The sequence below is a fragment of the Mastomys coucha genome, unplaced genomic scaffold (genome assembly GCF_008632895.1).
Source record: "Mastomys coucha isolate ucsf_1 unplaced genomic scaffold, UCSF_Mcou_1 pScaffold22, whole genome shotgun sequence".
Lineage (NCBI taxonomy): Eukaryota > Metazoa > Chordata > Mammalia > Rodentia > Muridae > Mastomys > Mastomys coucha.
Window position 1 is genome coordinate 93,087,638 of NW_022196905.1, and position 21,277 is coordinate 93,108,914.

At 43.1% G+C, this 21,277-nt stretch overlaps 2 protein-coding genes across 5 annotated transcripts in view; one reads left to right on the forward strand and one right to left on the reverse strand.

Moving 5' to 3' along the window:
* The window catches only part of Helq (helicase, POLQ like), a 41,049-nt gene extending 26,044 nt beyond the window's left edge, over positions 1 to 15,005 (reverse strand). For 3 of the 4 annotated variants that reach the window (XM_031336986.1, XM_031336985.1, XM_031336988.1), the window contains exons 1-7: positions 14,653 to 15,005; positions 11,794 to 12,502; positions 7,565 to 7,743; positions 6,454 to 6,654; positions 6,009 to 6,081; positions 3,036 to 3,133; positions 344 to 442 (exon numbers count right to left, since the gene is read on the reverse strand). In XM_031336986.1, the coding sequence (XP_031192846.1) occupies positions 344 to 442; positions 3,036 to 3,133; positions 6,009 to 6,081; positions 6,454 to 6,654; positions 7,565 to 7,743; positions 11,794 to 12,502; positions 14,653 to 14,811 (1,518 nt within the window). In that variant the 5' untranslated portion in view covers positions 14,812 to 15,005. The remainder of the gene's footprint in view (positions 1 to 343; positions 443 to 3,035; positions 3,134 to 6,008; positions 6,082 to 6,453; positions 6,655 to 7,564; positions 7,744 to 11,793; positions 12,503 to 14,652) is intronic. The other variant, XM_031336987.1, reaches the window with a different exon arrangement.
* Positions 15,006 to 15,016: 11 nt separating this feature from the next.
* On the forward strand, positions 15,017 to 20,935 carry Mrps18c (mitochondrial ribosomal protein S18C). Its single transcript, XM_031336992.1, has 6 exons — positions 15,017 to 15,200; positions 16,301 to 16,362; positions 18,678 to 18,761; positions 19,825 to 19,882; positions 20,673 to 20,732; positions 20,817 to 20,935. Exons 1-6 carry the CDS (start codon positions 15,110 to 15,112, stop codon positions 20,891 to 20,893), a joined length of 432 nt encoding a protein of 143 aa, XP_031192852.1. The 5' UTR covers positions 15,017 to 15,109; the 3' UTR covers positions 20,894 to 20,935.
* The last annotated feature ends 342 nt before the right edge of the window (positions 20,936 to 21,277 follow it).

The window sequence follows — 21,277 nt, forward strand, 5'->3', positions numbered from 1 at the left end:
GTGCCTTGTATGGGTGTAGGTCAGTGGTGTGTGCCTTGTATGGGTGTAGGTCAGTGGTGTGTGCCTTGGACGGTGTAGCTGAGTGGTGGTGTGTGCCTTGTATGGTGTAGCTCAGTGGTGGTGTGTATCTTGTAGGCCCTGGCTCGATCCGAGCACTGCAAACAAAATGAAGAGGAAACTAGTTGTATTCAGTCAGCAGCTTTTGTCCATGACAGATCAGGTACGTCCTCATCTCAAACCTTCCCCCAAATACATACCAACTAGATCCCCTGGGGTCTGCTGCAGTGCCCAGCACACCTAGGCACAAAGGATGGGAGCCCGGACTGAGGGGTTTCCCTCTCACCTTATAATTCAGGAGCCGTGAAAAGGTCAGGCTGTCCGCAGCCCGGCTGTCTACCTCATAGATTGTGTCGTTTATTTTCAGGAATTCTTTTAATTCGACCTGGAGTTGAAAGGAAACAGTCAATTAACATACTATTTGTAGTTTGAAATTCTATAAATTGTTTTAACACAGGGCAGCTACACTGAGACCTCAGCGTTTCTAGGACACCACAGACAGGCCTCAGCTTACATGCTCAGCTCCTTCCTTCCCCTACCTCTCTTCCTTTGCATAAAAACAGGAACTAACATCCTGGAAAAATCACTTTTGAGGTGGGTAGCATACATTCCAAAGGAAGCCAGATGCCCTCGGACTTGTTATGAGCAGTAGGAATGAGGGCTGCAGAGGTGGCTCAGCCATTAAGTGTGCTTGCCGCTCCACAGAGGACGTTCAGTTTTCAGCACCCACAACAGCCTACAGCCACCTTTATAAGTCCTGCTCCAACAGGTCTGGTGCCCTTTGCTGATCTCTCAGGCACCACAAACACATGGCAGACACTCAGACACATCCATGTAAGTCAAAGTTAAGTAGTTAAAAAAAAATATATATATATATGTAGGAACAAGTGGCAGTGCTATTTTCTCTTCTGTGTTAGTCATCAGTTTTCACCTTAAATGCCACTTAATGACTCATGGACACAAAGTTTACAAACACAGACTCTCTTGGTGTATGTGCGCAGGCACACACAGGTGTGGTACCTATGTATGTACAGGTACTCACCCTTGTGTGCACATGCACAAGATAAGAGGACACACCTCAGGCACTGTCCACCTTATTTTTAAGACAAGTCCCTCACTTCGCTTGACACCTGCCAAGGAGGCCAGGCTGGACCTCCTGTCTCAGCACTGGGATTGTAGGATATGGAGCATGCCTGGCCTTTCTGTGTGGGCTCTGAGGGCTGAACGCAGGCACTCATGCTCACTAACAACTGGCTATCTCCCCTGCCCTCAGCTCACAGGTCTTTAAAAGTGGAGTCTTGAGGAATTTTTGTTTATCTGTCTGTCTGTTTTCCTAAGAAGGGTGCTTGTCTATGTAGCCCTGGGACTATAGACCAGGCTGGCCTTTGGTTCACCTACTTCTGCCTGGGATTAAAGCCATTTACCACCGCAGCCCAACCAAAAAAAAGACTAGAATCTTAATCTGACATCTAAGGCCAGAAAATATCTCCTGAAATTTTTTATATTTTGTACAAGTGGAAAACAATAAATTTCAAGATAATATTTAGTGACCATCAAGAACCTGACCCAGAATATCCACAGTGGTACTTCAGACAGACAGTACAAGTATAGTGCACATAATCTTCAAGTACCTATGAGCTCTGCTTTTACTTTAGCCAAGCACTTTAGGAATGCTGCTGTTAGATGAAGTACGGCATTGAACCTATCAGCCCAGCACATGGGAGGTGGAGGCAGGAGGATTAGGAGTTCACGGTCATCCTTGGCTAGGTGGGCAGCTCCAGAACAGTCTGGGACACGAGACCTTGTCTCAAAACCAAGGGGAAACTCCACGTCAAACTCTAGCTTATTTTTTTAAAAGGACTGTAGCTACCGAAGTACAGGCACTTGAAAAGATGTTATAAGCTTTTTCCTTGACAAGAGTCTTGCTCCATAGCCCAGACTAGCTCTGAGCTCAGTATGTAACTCTGGCTGGCCTAAAACTCAAGCTTCCCTATCTTAGTCTCCTGAGACTACATGCTTGTATCATCAAGCCTAGCTAAGGTAATTTCTTTAAATAAAAAAAAAAAATTAAAGAATCCATACACCAATGTTAAATTTACATCATTTCCACCCCATCTCTACCTCTGTTCTTCTCTTTCTCAAGTTCATGACCTCTTTTTTTTTTTTTTTTAAGTTATTGTTGTACACACGTGTGTGCACAATCCCCCACTACTGAGTTCATTCAGCATTGTTTGTATGCATAAGTGTTTAGATGTGACCACTTGGGGCTAGACAACCTATCAGGGTGTTCTTCCCTGAGAAGTCTAATTCTCCATCTCTTATTTATTTAATTTATACCTATGGGTGTCTTGTCTGAATTTTGCCTGTGCACCACACGTGTGCAGTGTCACTGGGAGCCAGAAGGGCTGAGTCCCATGGGACCGGACTGTATAAGAGCTACCACATGGATGCTGAACATTGACCCCAGGACCTCTAGAAGAGCAGTCAGTGCTGTGACCACTGACTGGTGGTGGCTCTACACCTAGGGGTGGGGCTTTGTGAGACTAAAACTATGGAATGTGTAATTAATTTTCATATCGCCCTTGCATGGGAGCTATGCTAACTGTCTGCACTGTTCTGAAGTGGGAAGTAAGGCAATTTTTCGACATTGACAGTAGGTTTGTATGTATCTCTTGAAATCTTGCCCAGTTAAAAACCTGACTTCAGATACTAAAACAAGTTCTGGGAGTGCTCATTCAGTAAACGTTCACTGGAGCTGGCTCTCCAGCCACTCTTCCAGGTTTATAACAAGGGACTCAAGCCAAGGTCCACAGCCTCAGTTGGCATCCTCCATCTGTAAGCTATTATCAATGATACAGGTATGCTGAATGAACCACGCACCTTCCCCATTGAGCTGTCTTACAATACACCATGTTCACTGCTTTCATTTCTAAGATGAATACATAGTAAGCAATACAGCGCAAACCTTGGGTACATACTGGTCTGAACTGACTGCTGTAATACTCAGCTTTAAGGAACGCCTGTAGGTCTTCTACGTTGTTTAATGTTGCACTCATGCCGATAATCTGAGTTGTTTCTAAAACAAATAAAAATATTAGGGAAATATCTCATTTATGTCTGAAAGAAACATTAGCAATACTTGGGTGCTGTTCTGTCTGAGTGGTGTGGAGTCAGGGAACAGGAAGATGATGAGGTTATCTGAAATGTCTAGACCAGAAATGGTCCACATTTGGGGTTTTTATCCAATTTTTTGCATATACATAAAGAAGTTCTTGACGTGACTTAAGTCTGACCACAATTATTGGTTTTGTATAGACCTCCGTTAAGCTGCGCTCTCACTGTGCCCTGTCAAACAATGACAATAACGTTTTCCATTTGTGGTGTTATATTAGCACACAAGAACTTCTGGACTGCTCTGGATTTCTAATTTCCTGAAATGTGGCTACGGATCTGACAACAGTAGAGGACTCATGGCTAAATGAGCCCGAATTCCTTAAAACAATACCAGAGTCTGATCATGTAGTGCTGGCTGGCCTGGAACTCACTATATAACCCAGCTAGTTTAAAGCTCACAGCAATCCTCCTGCCTCAGCTTCCTGAGTGCTAAATTACAGATGTAAACTACTACATTCAGCTAGTTTCAAACTTTTATCTCATACGAAAAGTCTCTCATCAATTTAAAAAGTATTTTGAGGGCTGAAGAGATGGCTTAGAGGTTAAGAGCACTGACTGGTCTTCTGAAGGTCCTGAGTTCAATTCCCAGCAACCACAGGGTGGCTTACAACCATCTATTATATGATCTGATGCCCTCTTCTGGTGTGCAGGCATATATGCAAATTTATCATTTACATAGATAAATAAATCTTTAAAACAAAAACAACAAAAAGAACTCACAATGGAACAACATGTAAAACTAGATGAATTTCTAGACATAGCTACTGCTTTAAACCCAAACCTAGGCCTTCCTAGGATGTCTCTTCATTGACACTATCTACGTCTTGAAATGATCCTTCAGGATACTGTCTGCAGAGGGACAAGGTAGACCAGAAGTGGAACAGGCAAGCATTGGACCATCCAAGAAAGGCTGTGCTAGAAACACTGGGGTGTGTGCAGAAAAGGAGGAGGCGGTTACAGGAGGTGAATGGGAAAATTGTAATCGGGTTTGCATTTGTAAAGATCTTTTTATCTACATGACACAAGTCAGGCTTGGAGTGGGGAGGTGAGAGATCAAGACTTGCGTAGAGAAGAATCTGGTGCTGCCATCGTGGCAATCTGGCAGAAAGGACGAGACGCTCAGCTGAAGAGTCAGTGCCAGGAGCAAGGGGAGCCTCAAGCAGACTCTCGGGCAGCTGGATAGGGACTGAGCACTGGCAGGGTTAAAGACAAAGGCTGGAAGACCCAGATGCTAGATAGGGACTGAGCGCTGGCAGGGTTAAAGACAAAGGCTGGAAGACCCACATGCTTGGGACGCTGAGAGAGAAGACACTTGTGTACAGGCAACATTGAAATGTGGGAAGTTAAAAAGATTGCAAGATTCTGGTTTAGCTACTTGCTGGTAAATGGAAGTTCATGCTGAAGAATGGGTTTGAAGGAAAGGGACTCTAGGTGATGATGGCTGCTCACAGAACATCCACCTAGCAGATACTACCTGGGAGATACTGGGAGATGTAACCTGGAGATACAGACCAGAGCACACAGCCAGTGCTCCAAGGCTGGAGTACCACGACAGTAGTGCAGCCGTCCTGGCAGGAATGAAGATATTCTAAGGAGACACTTAAGTTCTTCCTTTCTGATTGGACCACTGAAATGATGGACTTCAGGAAAGGTGTGACATCCCTAGGGGGTCTCATGCAGAGGCCCTGGCTCCCAGAGCAGGAGCCTGTCTCCAGAGAGAGCTTTCCCATTTCCGACAACTCTGGAAACACTGCAGCTGTGATGGCGATGAGCCGGTGATGGGCAGGATTGCATGCCTCTGCCTTGAGCACACTGTAGAACGTCCTATGGCTGTCCTTTCATCTGAAATGCATGTGGGATGCTGGCAGGAACTGCAGCCATTGCCCTGGTAACTCTAGCACTAAGAACAGCGCCTGGGAACAGCAGCTGCTCAGTAACTTGAAAAGGAAAGAAGAGACAAGACTGCATGGTGCTACAGTCTGCATAAATGCAATTACTTTCATAATTTTAAAAACTATTCTTGGGGCCAGAGGTGTAGTTCAATACTTGAGTACATGATTAGAATATATGATATACTGGATTCAAATCCTAGCATCTTCCAATGAAATGACATTATAGCAAATGGCATTAGTGAGGTAAGCACTACAACATCACATCAATAAATATAGATTTTTAGAATAGTTTATGAATATTTAAAGACAATTGGATGCTGTAAAACAGTTCCTTAAAGTGAACACTCAAATACAGTTTGCCAGGCGAGTGGTACAATCCTTTAATCTCAGCACTCAGAAGGCACAGGCAGGCTCTCTGTGCCTCTGAGGCCACCCCGTCTACAAGCAAGTTCCAAGCCAGCTAGAGCTATACAGTAAGACTCTGTCTTAAAAAAAAAAGAAATTCAAAAGAAGTACAATTGTTCCATTGGGAAGATGGTGTTAATGCTGAAGACAATGTTGGGAGCAGACCATGCCCAGTGCCACTTGGAGCCACCGAGAAGCAGCACCAGTTCTCATGTAAACCTTCCCAAGTGTCTCACCAGGCCAGCACTGTCACAGCCCCCATCTCACAGATATGGAGGCTGATGGCGACTAAGTGCGCAGTGGCATCTGTCTGAGAACAGACCCGCGGCAAGCACCTTTGTAATCCTCACCCATCCATATTCTTCCAACAAAGACTTGAGCTTGCAGGCTGAGGCAGGGACCTTAAGCAGCTTGTGAGGCAGTTCAGTCTAGTGACAGAATCACGTTCACACACAGACCTGACTACAGGTCAGTACTCACTGCTGGTGTAGAGGACTTTTGCCAGGGTCATCTCCAGTATGGCACCACGGCTCCCTTCACCAATCATGTGCAACTGTGATTTAAAGGTGGGGATGGGGAGTGGAAGAGTCAGATTTCATTTCCCATCCATATAAAACGGCTGCTTTGTGCAGAAGGGACATATGCTAGGTATTAGAACCCTAGTACACATATACCATTTCACTAGTGCTTTAGGTTAGTAAAAACTGGGGCAGCATCCTGACACATCTGGGATTCGATGAGTACCATTATAAAATGTCTCCATAGACACAGACTCACATTTCAAGAAACCTTTGCAAGAGACCCAAATTAAGATTACCCACCATGGAATGTCTTCCCTGTGCTCTCTGTGCATTAGGGTAGTTACTAACAGGATCCAAGCCATAGCTGGGGAATGAGCTAGATCGGAAATATGATGTTGACCAACCTCATCGACGACAACCAGACCTAGAGCGCTGATCCTTCCGGTCTCGATCAAGGCGTTCACCAGGCTATGCCCTTTCTCAATCGTGGCGATATACAGCGATTTCTTCTCCCTCCTTTTAACTGGAGGAAATCTTCCTTTGCTTCCAGCATATTCTTCAACAAAGAAACCAAGTTCTATGCCAAAACTCGACAAGCTGGAAATCTAGAATATTAGTTAAATAAACAAAATCACAAAGAGGTTGAGTTAAAAGTCAGAGGGATTCCTTTAATCTAAAATTGTCCCCCTCTGTGGGTCCAATCTAGGAACACCTAGCTAGTAACTGCTGGTTTTTAATAAGGCCAAGATCTTTACCAAATAAATACATGTAACTCTTTAGTTATTATATGTGGATGGGTGTTTTGTCTGCATATATACCCGTGCACTGTGTGCATTCAGAGACAGAAGCCAAAGGGTGATGGATTCCCTTGGATTAGAGTTACAGATGGTTTTGAGCCACCAGGTGGATGCTCAGAGTTAACCTAAGACTTCCAGAAGAGCAGCCAAGGCTCCTAACCTCCTCACCAACCCTGGTATGTGTTAACTTTTAAACTATAATATGAAAACAGATTTTACTTGTCGCCTTTTATATAAAAGCCACACCAGATTGACTCACTTATCCTGAAGAGGTAATAAGCTGGTTTCTGGTTGAAAAAGTAGGCTAAATATTAACAGAACATTTAAGATACAGCTCAAAGCAACTCAGGATAAACTATATGCAGTTACTATTTGAAAATATTTGTCAGGCAGTGGTGGCGCACGCCTTTAGTCCCAGCACTGGGGAGGCAGAGGCAGGCGAATTTCTGAGTTCGAGGCCAGCCTGGTCTACAGAGTGAGTTCCAGGACAGCCAGGGCTATACAGAGAAACCCAGAAACCATGTCTTGAAAAGACCAAAAACCAAAACCAACCAACCAAACAAACAAAAAACAAAAAAGAGAAAACAGCTAAGTACTTGGTGTTAGTTTTCACATACTGAAAAAATGGCGAGACTCAGCTCAAAATTAATACATTTATGCTAGTCTTTATATCTTAAAACGTCATATTAGAAAGTTACAACTATTTAACCACACACACCTTTTCTTGGACAATTGCCACATACGGAAGGATCATTAAGACATCTTTCTGTCGGCAGAGCAGTTCTTGCAGCATTAAGATCTCAGCCACAAGGGTTTTTCCGCCACTCGTTGGCAAGGAATATATTAAATTTTTTCTTTCTTGCACAGATCTTAGCGTTAAACAAGTATGTTGCCAGTCTGTAGAATTTAAAGAAAAATGCAAGAGATTATTTTCCCCTTCTATGCTCTCAATTTTTTCTGGGAGGAAATCAGTATTTCAATGTGGTAATCTTCTCATGAGGATAAATGGGATTCTTACAGACCGTAAATGCCCAAAACCCCGATGTGTACCACCAGCAAGTCTGAGCTCAGACCTTGCCACCAGGTGCCCAACTGGCTCACCTTACAATAGTTACAGTTGTAGGCGTCAGATTCCAGCAGGGCAGAGATTGCCCGCCTGCGGCCAAGGGCAGCGTGAGAACCTGTGTTCCTTGTAAAACCTTCCTTCTTCCTCAAGATCATATAGCTTACCTCCCTCACCAACTGAAGAGCTTCTTTGCAGAAATAGGGAGAGGAAGAAAAGGAAATCTACAAGATCTTGCACAAACCACGTCTTCAGCTCTCTTATGGACAATTCACGTCCCTAATGGTCCTTTGGTTCATAAGCATCCAAACGGTTTCTGATCAGCCCAGGTATCATTTAAAGGAAGGACTATTTAACCCATTAAAGGCTTCAGTTAGCTACTGGCACATCCAGAGTTGTGTTGCTCTGCCCCAAATCAGTGAGAAATAATCAAGGAGAGCAGAGACACTGTATGAACACTGGCCTCCATGGAGTCTGAAGTGGGCATCAGCACTGAATGCTAGTATGTTTCTAGGTGTGGTTGTTTAGCTTGCATACCTGTATATACACACATACATACATGCCATCCACCCTGGCGTTGAGAGTTGGAACCAGGACCCTGGAAGATCAGTGAGTGTTCTTTACTGTTGAACCATCTCTCTAGTCCAAGCAGTAGTATTTTTTTTTTTAATCATTAGAGAAATAGGCGGGCTGGAGAGATGGCTCAGTGGTTAAGAGCATTGACTGCTCTTCCAGAGGTCCTGAGTTCAATTCCCAGCAACCATATGGTGGCTCACAACCATCTGTAATGGGATCTGACGCCCTCTTCTGGTGTGTCTGAAGATAGTAACAGTGTACTCATATAAAGTAAAATACATAAATAATTCTTTAAAAAACAAAACAAAAACAAACAAACAAACAAAAAAGGGGCTAGAGAGATAGCTCAGAGGTTAAGAGCACTGACTGCTCTTCCGAAGGTCCTGAGTTCAAATCCTAGGAACCACATGGTGGCTCACAACCATCTGTAATGAGATCTGATGCTCTGTTCTAGGGTGTCTGAAGACAGCTACAGTGTACTTACATATAATAAATAAATAAACCTTGCCAGGCGGTGGTGGCTCACACCTTTAATCCCAGCACTTGGGAGGCAGAGGCAGGCGGATTTCTGAGTTTGAGGCCAGCCTGGTCTAGAGAGTGAGTTCCAGGTCAGCCAGGGCTATACAGAGAAACCCTGTCTCGGAAAATCCAAAACCAAAAATAAATAAATAAATAAATAAATAAATAAATAAATAAAAGAGGCTGGCTGGGTGCGTGCAGACCTTTAACCCTAGTACTAGGGAGGTAGGGGCAGGTAGGCTGTTGTGAGTTCCAAGCCCCTCCAGGGCTACAGTGAGACCCTCCACAAAACAAGACATCAAAATAGTTATGTCTGAACAACAATGGGATCCAATGCCTTCTTCTGGCGTTTCTGAAAACAGCTACAATGTACTCACATAAATCAATCTTAAAAAAAAAAAATTAGCTGGGTGGTAGTGGCGCATGCCTTTAATCCCAGCACTTGGGAGGCAGAGGCAGGTGGATTTCTGAGTTCAAGGCCAGCCTGGTCTACAGAGTGAGTCCAGGACAGCCAGGACTACACAGAGAAACCCTGTCTTGAAAAACCGAAAAAAAAAAAATTAAACCGAGCTGTTTGGCTCAGTAGTAAAGTGTGTGCTTAATGTGCAAGGCCTTAGATTTGACTTCCAGGCCATAAATAAACCAAAATATTTAAAATGTAAATTAAGTATTTCAGATTGGTATCAGCCACCAGTTGTGAAACTGCCATGTGTTTATACTGAAACTCAGCTACACAGGCATGTGCACATGTGCACTTCTCCTCACACATGCAAAGCTGCTTCCTGAAGCTTCCACCTCGACACTATGAATATAACCGACAGTCATTGTAATTATTGTGTATTTGGCATGGAGTCTAACTATAGTACAAAACAACTGTTTTGCTCCCCCTAGGTCAGGCACTGTTAAAGCAACAACGCTGGAGTTAAAGAGGTGGACAAAATCTGCCAGTTGAGGACTCTATACCACAATATACTAAGCACAGTGTTGGTTACTTAAATGCTGAGTTCCATTCCTGTCCTAGCTGAACACTGTGCCACATGCTTGTAATCTCGGTATTTAGGACACAGATGTAGAAAGAGCATTAGTTTGGGGCAAGCCTGTGCTACGAGATCCTGTTTCAAAACGTGAAATCTGGAAATTCAATGGCAGAGTACCTTACATGGTAATGGATTCAATGTCAGATACCACAAACTACCTACAGACCCCAAAAGCAAAACAAAATGGGAGAGCCCTAAAATCCTACCCTCAAGGAATCCCTTCAGCAGCAGACTGAGACTCAACAAGGCAGCTGGCAGGAGGACAGAGGGAAGGAAGTTAGCATGTACTTAGAGTAACAGAAGGGCCTTTCCGTATTACTGAGACAGGGTCTTATGCAGCCCAGGCTGGCCTTGAACTTGCTATGTAGCTGAGAATGACCTTAAAGTCCTGCTCTTCTGAGGGTGAGGACTGCAGGGCTGTACACAATACCCAGTGCTCGACTGTTCACTCGCAAGCCATGTGCCTCGCAATTTAGAATTTCTTGGATTTCATGTTTATGCATGCAATGCATGTCTAGTCCCAGAGGTCTTAAGAGAGCCTAAGATCCCCTGGAGCTGGAGTTACAGATGGCCGTAAGCCACTGTGTGGGTGCTGGGAACCAGACATCTTAGCTGCTGAGCCATCTAGAATGCCTAGCTTCTTACTGTCCGAAGGTAGTCTTTAGTTTCCTATCATTCTACTTCAACCTGACTGTCTCCTGACAATCCGTGTCTTCAAATACTTCAAAAGTTCTCCCAAGAATGCTTGCAGTGATGGCTGATGGACTGATCTAGAATGGCAGCTGCTGTCCCCTTGTTTACCATGGTCTATCTGAAATATACGCAAGGACGCAAGACTTTTGAAAAACATCACTTAATTACTATTACTGCAGTCTTTTTAAAAAATATTTTTATTTTATGTGCATTGGTGGTGTTCTTGCTTGTCCATGTGTGTGAGATGGTGTCAGATCTCCTGGAACTGGAGTTACAGGTAGTTGTGAGGTGCTGTGTGGGTGCTGGGAACTGAACCCGGGTTCTTTGGAAGAGCAGCCAGTACTCTTAACTACTGAGCCAATTCTCTATCCCCTTACTGCAGTCTTTCCTGCACTTAAATCTTAGCCTTCTTTCACTTTTCTGAGAGTTCAGGGCTAGAGAGATGGCTCAGTGGTTAAGAGCACTGCCTGCTCTTCCAGAGGTCCTGAGTTCAATTCCCAGCAACCACATGGTGGCTCACAACCATCTGTAATAAGATCTGATGCCCTCTTCTGGTGTGTCTGAAGTCAGCAACAGTGTACTTACATATATAAAATAAATAGATGAATTAATAAATCTTAAAAAAAAAAAAACCCAAAACATTTAAAGGAATTTCAACAATTCTGAACGCCAAAGAAACAATAAAAGCTAATGAGAGAAGAAAGTCAGAAGCAGAGTATGAAGGGTGAAAACTCAGTTGTGTGGTCCACAGGAGAACATGCAGCTGCTCCGGAAGCACGTCAGGCTCAGGTTCCTTAGTCTTAGCAACTTAAGCGAGGGCACAGAAGAGAGTGGCCCAAAGACTACTCAGGCAAGAGACAGCCAGATACCTGCCTTGAGAAGGACAATCCGTATACGTACGGAAGGAAAGAAGTGCATGATAGGGATGCACGGTTAACGCAACTGATACTCTTGGTCGTTCAAGATGAGAAGCGGGACCAGGGAATCACCCGTTTCCACTGATTTGGATTAAAACTATCTGAATTATAAATTTGGTTTCCGTTTTATAAAAAGCATTACCATATAATTTTTTGATTCCTTTCAACTGAACGTAAAGGTCTCTCACTTTGCTGGGTAGCGAATAAAAAGGACCAAGATCATCTGACGGTGACTCAATGGCTTTCTTAGCAACACTGATCTCCTCGGACAGGAGCATCTCTCTGAGTTGTTTACTCCTGGGAAATACTGGGGTCTGGGCCCTGGCATTCCCAGCCATGGCACTTTTCAGATGGTCTTTAATACTTCTTCTCCTGCTCGTCTCTGAAGAAGCTCTGGCGTTAGAGAAGTCATTATTTTGCTGGGGTTGCTCTATGTGGCTATAGGCCAATTCTTCATGTGATGACTTATGTGAGTTCCCATCTCTTTCCTTAATAGGCTGATCGCCCAAAGCTTTGGAAGAGTTCTGCATATTTTCAAAGTATAGAATTTGAGAAGAAGGCATGTCAAAGGAAAGATCACTTGCAGGTTCTGGCTCAGGAGGGACATCTAGATCACTCTGCTTCTTTATCTGCTCTCTAGTTTCCGAGTCAGAAAAGTCGGTTACAGTAGGAACACTCAGATTGGTTTTGATGCCTTCCGAACAAAGGGCTTTGGTGCCAGAGTCTGTATCATGGGTCTCACATCCAGGCAGCAGCATATATCTCTGTTCCAGGTCATCAACTTGAGCCAAGAAGGAATTTTCTGTAAAGCTGTCATAGTCACCAAACATGTCCTCTTCGCTGTCATTTTCCTGAAAGGAAACAAAGATACATACATGAATTCCATCCTCATTTAAAAAAAAAAATGTTCCAGCAGAGGACTATCCCAAAGATATCACTACATGTAAATCATCCTCTGAATACATATCATCACCAAATAAAAGAAACAAGTCCAGAGAGTTGTTCTGACTTGCCTAAACAGTACTGCTGGATTATTATGGGATATCAGGATGCTTAAAAGTATTTTTTTGAGCCAGGACAGGATCTCATCTAACAGAGGCTACAGTCTTGATCTTCCTGCTTGTCTCCTGAATGCACCACCATACCTGGTTTTATGAGGTGTTGGGATCAAACCCAGGGTGTCTGGCATTCTGAGCAAGCACTCTGCCAACTCAGCTACAACCCCAGCTCAGCCCAAGGGGTGAGATTGGAAATCTAGATTATTTACTTTGGGGCTGCCATGTGAACCCAGGGCCTGCCCCAGACTCCACTGCTGAACCTACACACCCAGTCTTTAGCATTTTAATTCTTTTTTTTATTTATTTTATTTTTTATTAGATATTTTCTTTATTTACATGTAAATTTCTCCATTCCTAGTTTCCCCTCCAAAAAACAAAGAAACAAACAAAAACAACAAAAACAAACCCCTGTTGCCTCCCCCCTCCCCATGCCTGCCACCCCACCCTCTCCCACTTATTGGCCCTGGCATTCCCCTACACTGGGGCACAGAACTTTCACAGGGCCGAGCTCTTCTCCTCCTATTGATGATCAAATTGCAATCCTCTACTATGTTCATAGCAGCCTTATTTATAATAGCCAGAACCTGGAAACAACCCAGATGTCCCTCAACAGAGGAGTGGATACAGAAATTGTGGTACATCTACACAATGGAGTACTACTCAGCTATTAAAAACAATAAATTTATGAAATTCTTAGGGAAATGGATGGATCTGGAGAATATCATCTTGAGTGTGGTAACCCAATCACAAAAGATCAAACACGGTATGCACTCTCTGATAAGTGGTTATTAGCCCAGAAGTTTGGAATACAGGAAGAACAACCCACAAACCACAAGGAACTCAAGAAGAAGGAAGACCAAATGGTGGACAGTGCATTCCTTCTTAAAAGGGGGAACCAAATACCCATGGAAGGAGTTGCAGAGATTAACTATGTAACAGAGACTGAAAGAAAGACAAGCCAGCCTAAATATAGTTAGTTATCTCCTGAGAGGCTCTGACAGTACCTGATTGATACAGATGTAGAGGCTCACAGCCATCCATTGATCTGAGTACAGGGTCCCCAGTGAAGGAGTTAGAGATGGGACCTATGGAGCTGAGGGGTTTGCAGCCCCTTAGGACAAACAACTATGAAATAACTAGTACCCTCAGAGCTCCCAGGGTCTCAACCACCAACCAAGGACTGCACATGGAGGGGTCTGATTGTTCTGGCAGCCTGTGTATAGCATTTTAATTCTTAACCCTATGCTAAAGCATTAAGGAACGGAAGAACAGTAACCATCTACAAGGTTCAATAGATGCTTCTGATAACTGGTGATTCAGGCCGGGGCACTAACGTGGAAGCCAGTCTGCTACAAAATCATGATTGTACCACTAGACACTACAATGAGATTCTGTTCTGAACTTGGAATTGAGACAGTTATGTGCACACTCATGTAGGGTGGCTTACAGAACAGAGATGTAAATTGGGAGGTAATAATTATTTATTGAGTCACAACTTTAGTCTCTCAACTTCCCAGGACTCAGTTACCGTTGTAAAATCTACATGATATGGCTAGTTTAATAACGTAACTAGTACTTAATGGGTCATCAATAAAAAAGTTTTATTAGTAAAGTAGAAACGAGCCATTTGGAAGGCTAGTTTTCTCTCTGTCAAGTCAGTTAATTGCCCCGTGTACACTTTTTACGACAGGGGGTGGGGGGAGTGTATAGGTTTGACATCTACCTAGAAGTCGGGGGTTTAAGCAGTTATCTCCCAGGTGCTGGAGATGAAGGATAACAAAGGTGAGAAGGGAGAGGGAAGGCTACTCATGTGCAGCTGGGAAGAAGGCGGTTTCACCTCCCGGGCAGCCGTGCCCGGGCGGGGGACCGGGTTGTCAACGCAGCCCCTGTGATGACAGGACCGGACGAATCAGCGGGGATGCGGGGCCTCAGCAGAGCTGTACCTGGGCGTTCTCGGGGCTCCCGGTTTTCCGGCGGCGGCTCTCGGCTGCAGCTTCGTCCTCAGTGTCCTCGGGGGCCTGGAGCTCTGCCGGGGTCGGGTTGCCGCGGTTCCTTTTGCGGACAGACACCCGCCGGCGGATGCGCGGGCAGCCGTCCTCCATGACAACGGCCCAGAGTCCCTGCGACGGTCGCTCTGGGTGCAGACCGGAGCCGGAGCCGCAGTTGTGGCGCTGTAACTGATAGACCCAGCATCAGCTCGCCAGCTCTCTGCAGCGCAGCCCCGTGTCACGTGACTTCCGGCCTAGGGAGCGCGGGAACGTAAAGCTGCTGTGCTCCGAACCCCGGCTGCGTTCGCACCGGAACCTTTGCGTAGAATCACAGGCAGGCCGGGGAAGAGCACCGGAAAGGACCAGTCGGGGCGCTTAGGGGAACGGAAAGGAAGAGGAAGGGCAGAGAACCATGGCAGCTCTGCTTGCTGTGTGCAGTGGTATAGGGAGGAAGAATTTGACAACCGCGGCTGGCTGCTTCACAGATCGCGGAACTCACGCGGGTAAAATGTCCGGCATAACATTGTAGCCGCTGATTGTCGGTGGGGTCCTCGCCGTTAGCAAAATGATTATTTCTATACGACTAGGTTTGAGATGAGTGGGAAGCTCGAGTCGCCCTAGACTGGTTTCCTAGAGCTGAAGAGGACTTTGAAGTGTAGTAAACTACTTTTCTCCGTTAATTATTCACTTTACATCCCGATCGCAGCCACCTCCTCCCAGTCCTATCCCCACAAACCCCTCCTCTTCCATTTACACTTGCCCCATTCTCAGAGAAGGGAATGCCCGCTTTGGGTACCACCCCGGCCTCGGATATTAAGTCGCATCAGAACTAGGCACATTCCCTCCCACTGAGGCCCGACCAGGCAGTGCAGATAGAGGAAGGGGGTCCAATGGCAGGCAACAGAGTCAGAGACAGGCCCCGCTCTAATTGTTAGGGGACCCACATGAAGACCAAGGTGCACATCTGCTACAATTATGTAGGGGGCTCAGGTCCAGCCCCTGAATGCTCCTTGGTTGGTGGTTCAATCTTTGTGAGCCCTCATGGGCCCAGATTAGCGGACTCTGCAGATCTTCTTCTGGTGTACGTGACCCCTCTGACGCCCTCAAACCTATTCCCCACTCTTAAGACTTGGACACCGCCTGTTGTTGTTGGCTGTGGGTCTCTGCATCTATTTCCATCCGCTGCTGGATGAAGCCTCTTCAGGAAACAGTTGTGCTATCTAAGCTCCTGTCTACAAGGTGTAGTCAACTCCTAACCTTTAGTTTTCGTTTCTATACTTGTCAGACTTGAATCTTTTTCTTTTCCCTTTGGAATGACAATACTATTCTGTTGTTTCTGTACATATTTGCATTACAATCCGTAACTGTAGAAAGGGAAAGGATTTATAGGAGAGGAAATATATATGTCCTTTATCCAAAGCCTTTGGAATCGCTCATTTTGAGTCCTATTGTGTCTCAAATCTAACAAGATGTTAACTAATCATTGAGTGAAAACAATGTTTCATATTGTGCCTTTTGATTCATCCAGCCTCTTTAAAAACATAAGTCTCGGTTAGATATTCAGCGAATGAAAACAATTGTGTTGTCGCCATTTTCTCTTTAGTTTCTGTGCTGTGGAGAAGATGTTTTTCACAGTATGAACAGGTAACCAGCAATGAGGACCTGGTAAGATTCCTTTTTATTTTTAAAAGAAAACATTTTATTATTTGTGTGTACATGGGTAAGGGGAGCTGTGGAAGCCAGAAGAGGGCATTGGATTCTCCTGGAGCTGGAATTAGAGGTGGTTGTGAGCCACTGGATATGGGTGCTGGGATCCTAACCCTGTACTCAGTAAGATTAAGGAGTGCTTTTAACCATTGACACCTATCCAACCCCAGATCCTCCCCCCCCCTTATATTACTAATTCATTTCCAAATTCAGACTAATTTTTTATACTTTTACTTTTTGGAATTCAATTATAGGACAAAATAATGGTTACCTTTTATTGACTATAGTCACTTGGATTTTGAAGAGAATTCCTAGATTCAGTCTGTAATGTATTTTTCTTTGTAGATATTAAATATAAGGATACATGATTTGAGAATGTCTAAAGATAGCTTTGGTGGATAGGAAAATGGTAGGTAATAGAAATCTGACAGGCTACCTTGATAAAAGATCCAAATTCAAGTTTTACAGTAAGACATTCAACTAGTTGCTTAACTGTAGGTTTATTTTTATGGGTTTAAAGTGTGAACATGGATGTGGGTGCCTAATCACAGCACACAAGAACTTAGCTGGAGTTGAGAAGGAATACAGCTTTCTATTCCAGGCAAGCTAGATACGGCAGTATACACATATTGTGACAGCATTTAGGAAGCTGAGGCAAGAGGAGCCACCCTGGGCTACAGCAACAACACAAACAATCTCTTTTTGGTCTTTTGGCCAAAATCAAGTGTAAAAAAAACAAAACAAGAAAAACAAAGAAATTTTAAAGGACTGTTAAATACTAAGGAAGTTGTCTAAACTTTACATGTGAATCCACTTTAGTCATCTAATCCATGCATCATACTTTAAAAGAATAAAGGAAATTTACATTTTTTAGGTCATGTGACTAATGAAAATTCTGGTTTGTTTTTTTTTTTTCCGCACAGAAAAATGCACCCAGTCATATTCCTTTAACACAATTAAGGAAAACTATAGATTTCAAAGCCATTTCTAAATTAAGACTCTTTGCCAAGGTGTGTTGGTACAACATGTAATTTCATCATTTGGAAGGCCGACACATAAGGATGGGGAGTTTGAGATTACCGTGTGCTACACAGAGAGTTGTAGGACAGCTGCAGCTACATAGTGAGACCCTACTTCAAGAAACACAAGAAAGAAACACACACACTCAAAAACAGGAAACAGGAACACAGAAAAGGGATGGTGGTGAGAAAAGAGTTGGAAAGGGCAAGGGGACAAAAGACGTTCATGGAATATATATGTTGTGTTAGCTTAAGAGCAGAAATGGGTATTATTGGGAATGAAGAAGGGAATGAGAAGAGTAGAGAGAGGTAGGGTGGTTGAGAGCAATAGAGGGTAAATAAGAACAAAGCATAATAACACACACACATACACATGCAGGCACACATGCACATACACATACATGTGTGTATAAAAAGGTACAAACACACGCACACACACAATCTCACACAATCAATCCTTTTTGTGTGTTCACCAAAACTTTAAATGTCATTATATTGGTGACAACTATTCTCATAGAGGCACTGTGTCAGGAAGAGCAAAGTGAGAAAATGTGCAAGGGCCCACACAGACTCACATAGAACTTATATAAAGGTGATGGTAACAAGCCTTTTTTTATTGCAGTAAACCATGGAACATTGTCTACTTATAAAGTAAAATGGTGAAAACACCTGACAGGAAATTTGTGGATGGATAAATGATTTAGCACATGTATACTTTTAATAAATTAATCTAAAAGAAAATGAATAAAGTTACGTTTACACCAAGCAATTGTCTTGAAATAAATTTTTTAATTGATTTTAAAATAAACTAAGATGCTTTGATTATATGCAATTGAAACTTGCTCAATTCTTTGAGCAAGAATCCTTTTATCAACTTGCTTATCTTGGAAGTCCTTTTCTGCTTCAAGGCAGAATATTTGTTTGTTTTTTAAAGATTTATTTATTTCATCTATATGAGTACACTGTAGCTGTCTTCAGACACACCAGAAGGCATCGGATCCCATTACAGATGGTTGTGAACCACCATGTGGTTGCTGGGAATTGAACTTAAGACCTCTGGAAGAGCAAGCAGCCAGTGCTCTTAACTGCTGAGCCATCTCTGCAGCCCAAGGCAGAATACTTAATGTGGCAATCTCTCTTTAGCCAGATTGACACACAAAATAAAGTACTTGTATAAAAAATAGAAATATATAGCTGTAACTTTTCTGATCAAGTCTTAACACATTTCATCCTGGGACTGTTCTTTTATCCTAGCCAATCCCAATGGAAAACCCCTATAAGGAGCCTCTTAAGAAGTGTGTCTTGTGTGAGAAACGTGTAGATTACAAGAATGTGCAGGTGAGCACTGGTGACACTTGACTAGGAGTCTGCTCTGTTCATTTGCTCAGAGGATTATCACTGTCAGCAAGTTTTATGTAGGATGGGTTCAGCAACTTCAAGATATCAAATCTTGTTAAACCTTCCTAAGTTAGCTCTATTCATTTTGGAGCCCCCTATCCCCTCATTTCACTAGTATTTGGGTTAATATTTCTCTTTTTTCTCTGTTTCTGCACAGCTCGCTGCACATAACAGACTTGTGTTTGGGAAACACTCCTCTTCCGAAGTTTGACTTTTGCAGTTCACTATCATATGCTATTGCTTTAAATACTATTTCTCCTTAAGCTTTTAGCAAATTAGAAATAGCAAGTTTAGCTGGGAGGTGGCAGTGCACGCCTTTAATCCCAGCACTAGGGAAGCAGGAGGGGGCAGATCTCTGAGTTTGAGGCCAGCCTGGTCTACAGAGTGAGCTCCAGGATAGCTAGGGCTACACAAGAGAAACCTTATCTCAAACAAAACAAAACAAAGTAACAAATTTAAAAAAAGTGAATGATATATTACAGTTAAGTGTTTTCACAGTAGTGTAAAATGATAGCTACTTTTGAAGGAGAAAATGCAACATATTATAAAAATTACAGTGTGGCAATATTTGTGGGAGGAGCCATACAGTGCCTAGTACCTAGAAAGTGTTATTAAAGGGTTCTATAAAAGTAAGTTAGAATAAATGCCCTAATCTGTGCCTAATAGCCTGCCTTGACAGGGGAATGTCCCACTAACTGGCTGTAAGCTGCAGTATTTTAGATGCCTGTAGTTTAGGGAGGCAGTAGCCACAGCACTGAATAGACAGGTTGATTCATGATCCTTGATCATGTGCAGCTTTCTATACACTAAATGTTTCCTTTTTAAAAGATGGCTTGTTGCTACAAGGTATTTTATTTCATGTTATTAACTTTGTCTGAAACATATTAAATGTTTATGTAACTTGAAGGTCTTTTATTTAAAAATGTAAATGTATTCATTTAGAGTTGTTTGAATAACAAATAAACTAATACTATTTTTCGCCTCTAAATATAACCCCAAACAGCTTTTGTCCCAGTTTATTTCTCCATTTACTGGATGCATTTACGGAAGGCACATAACAGGTACTTTTTTTTTAATCATAGAAATTTAATTGTAAACTGGGTGTGGGGGGTGCATGCCTTTAATCCCAGCAATCTGGAAACAGAGCCAGGCATTTCTCTCTGAGTCCAAGGTGAGCCTGGTCTACAAATTGAGTCCAGGACAGCCAGGACTACAAAGAGAAACCCAGTCTTGAAAATGAGAAACAAAAATAAAGAAATAAATTTAAGTATAGATAAGAACCACATTGACTGCTTGTTATTTTAGGGCTCTGGCAAGTGACTATGACACCTGCTGCCACGGGGCCTGGCATGAGGTCCTTAGGGAGAGCTATCTTCAGTGCAAGGGGCCATTGCCTTTACTCACAGGAACTACAGGGTGACAATATAGAAGTCTAGGCTTTAGGGAAACTGTGTCTTGGTTTAAAATGCATACTGTTCTTACCGAGGATTAGAGCACCTTTCAGTTCCCAGCACATCTGGCTTCTACAAGCATCTGCACTCAACTGAAAATAATAAAACTAAATCCATTTTTAAATTACCATTCCTAGACTAAAACTTAGTGCCAGCAACTGATAGCTATATCCAAACAATCATTTGGTTTTTTTTCCTGTTGTTGGTTGCCACATGGTTGTTCACTCGATACTCAGTTGCAGTAACAGAGTCCAGTGTGTGAGAGAGACCAAAGGGCCCACAAAAGATTGACTTATCTGGCTCTTCACAGAAAAAAATTGGTGTCTTCAACATAGAAAACTGTTGTTAGTGTAGTAATAACATCCTCTGACATGTAAAAGCACCTCTTCTATTTTCACAGGTCTTTGTGGAAAGAAACAGAGGGAAATAACTAAAGCCATTAAGAGAGCTCAGAAAATGGGTAAGGATACCTGCACAGCTGAGCTGAACTAATTTAAGATTTTGCTCATTGTCTTTGTCAAGAACTTTAATTATCTCTTTACAGGATTTATGCCAGTTACATACAAGGATCCTGCATATCTCAAAGACCCTAAAGTTTGTAACATTAGATACCGAGAATAAATTTTGTAAAGTTCCTGCCAATAAACCTGTAATTGGTTGTCAGCACAGACTCCAACTTATTTGAGTAGAAATGTCTTTCAGTGGATTAGGAGGGATCAGTCCTCTCCACACCAGTGAGTGTTCTCTAGACAAGTGCTTCTGATGGTAATGTGGTATTGTACACTTTGGTAACAGTGGTTCCTCATGGTTGTCACAACTTAATATGTACAGACTATGGAAGGAGAGGGCTTCTATTAAGAATTCCAAGGCAGCCCAGATTCTGTTCTTACAATGGGATGGTTTTCGGGGAATGGTTCTAGAAAGGTAAAGTGGTTGTTTGAATCCCATGTGAATGGCTGTGGCATTAAATTTGCTTGGAGTCCTTTTGGTTTTTGTTTGTTTGGT

Coding starts and splice junctions, on each gene's coding strand:
- Mrps18c (XM_031336992.1), top strand. CDS start 15,110: ATGGCAGCTCTGCTTGCTGTGTGCAGTGGTATAGGGAGGAAGAATTTG. Junction 16,363..18,677: donor TAACCAGCAATGAGGACCTG/GTAAGATTCCTT, acceptor CTTTTATCCTAG/CCAATCCCAATGGAAAACCC. Junction 19,883..20,672: donor TTACGGAAGGCACATAACAG/GTACTTTTTTTT, acceptor CTATTTTCACAG/GTCTTTGTGGAAAGAAACAG.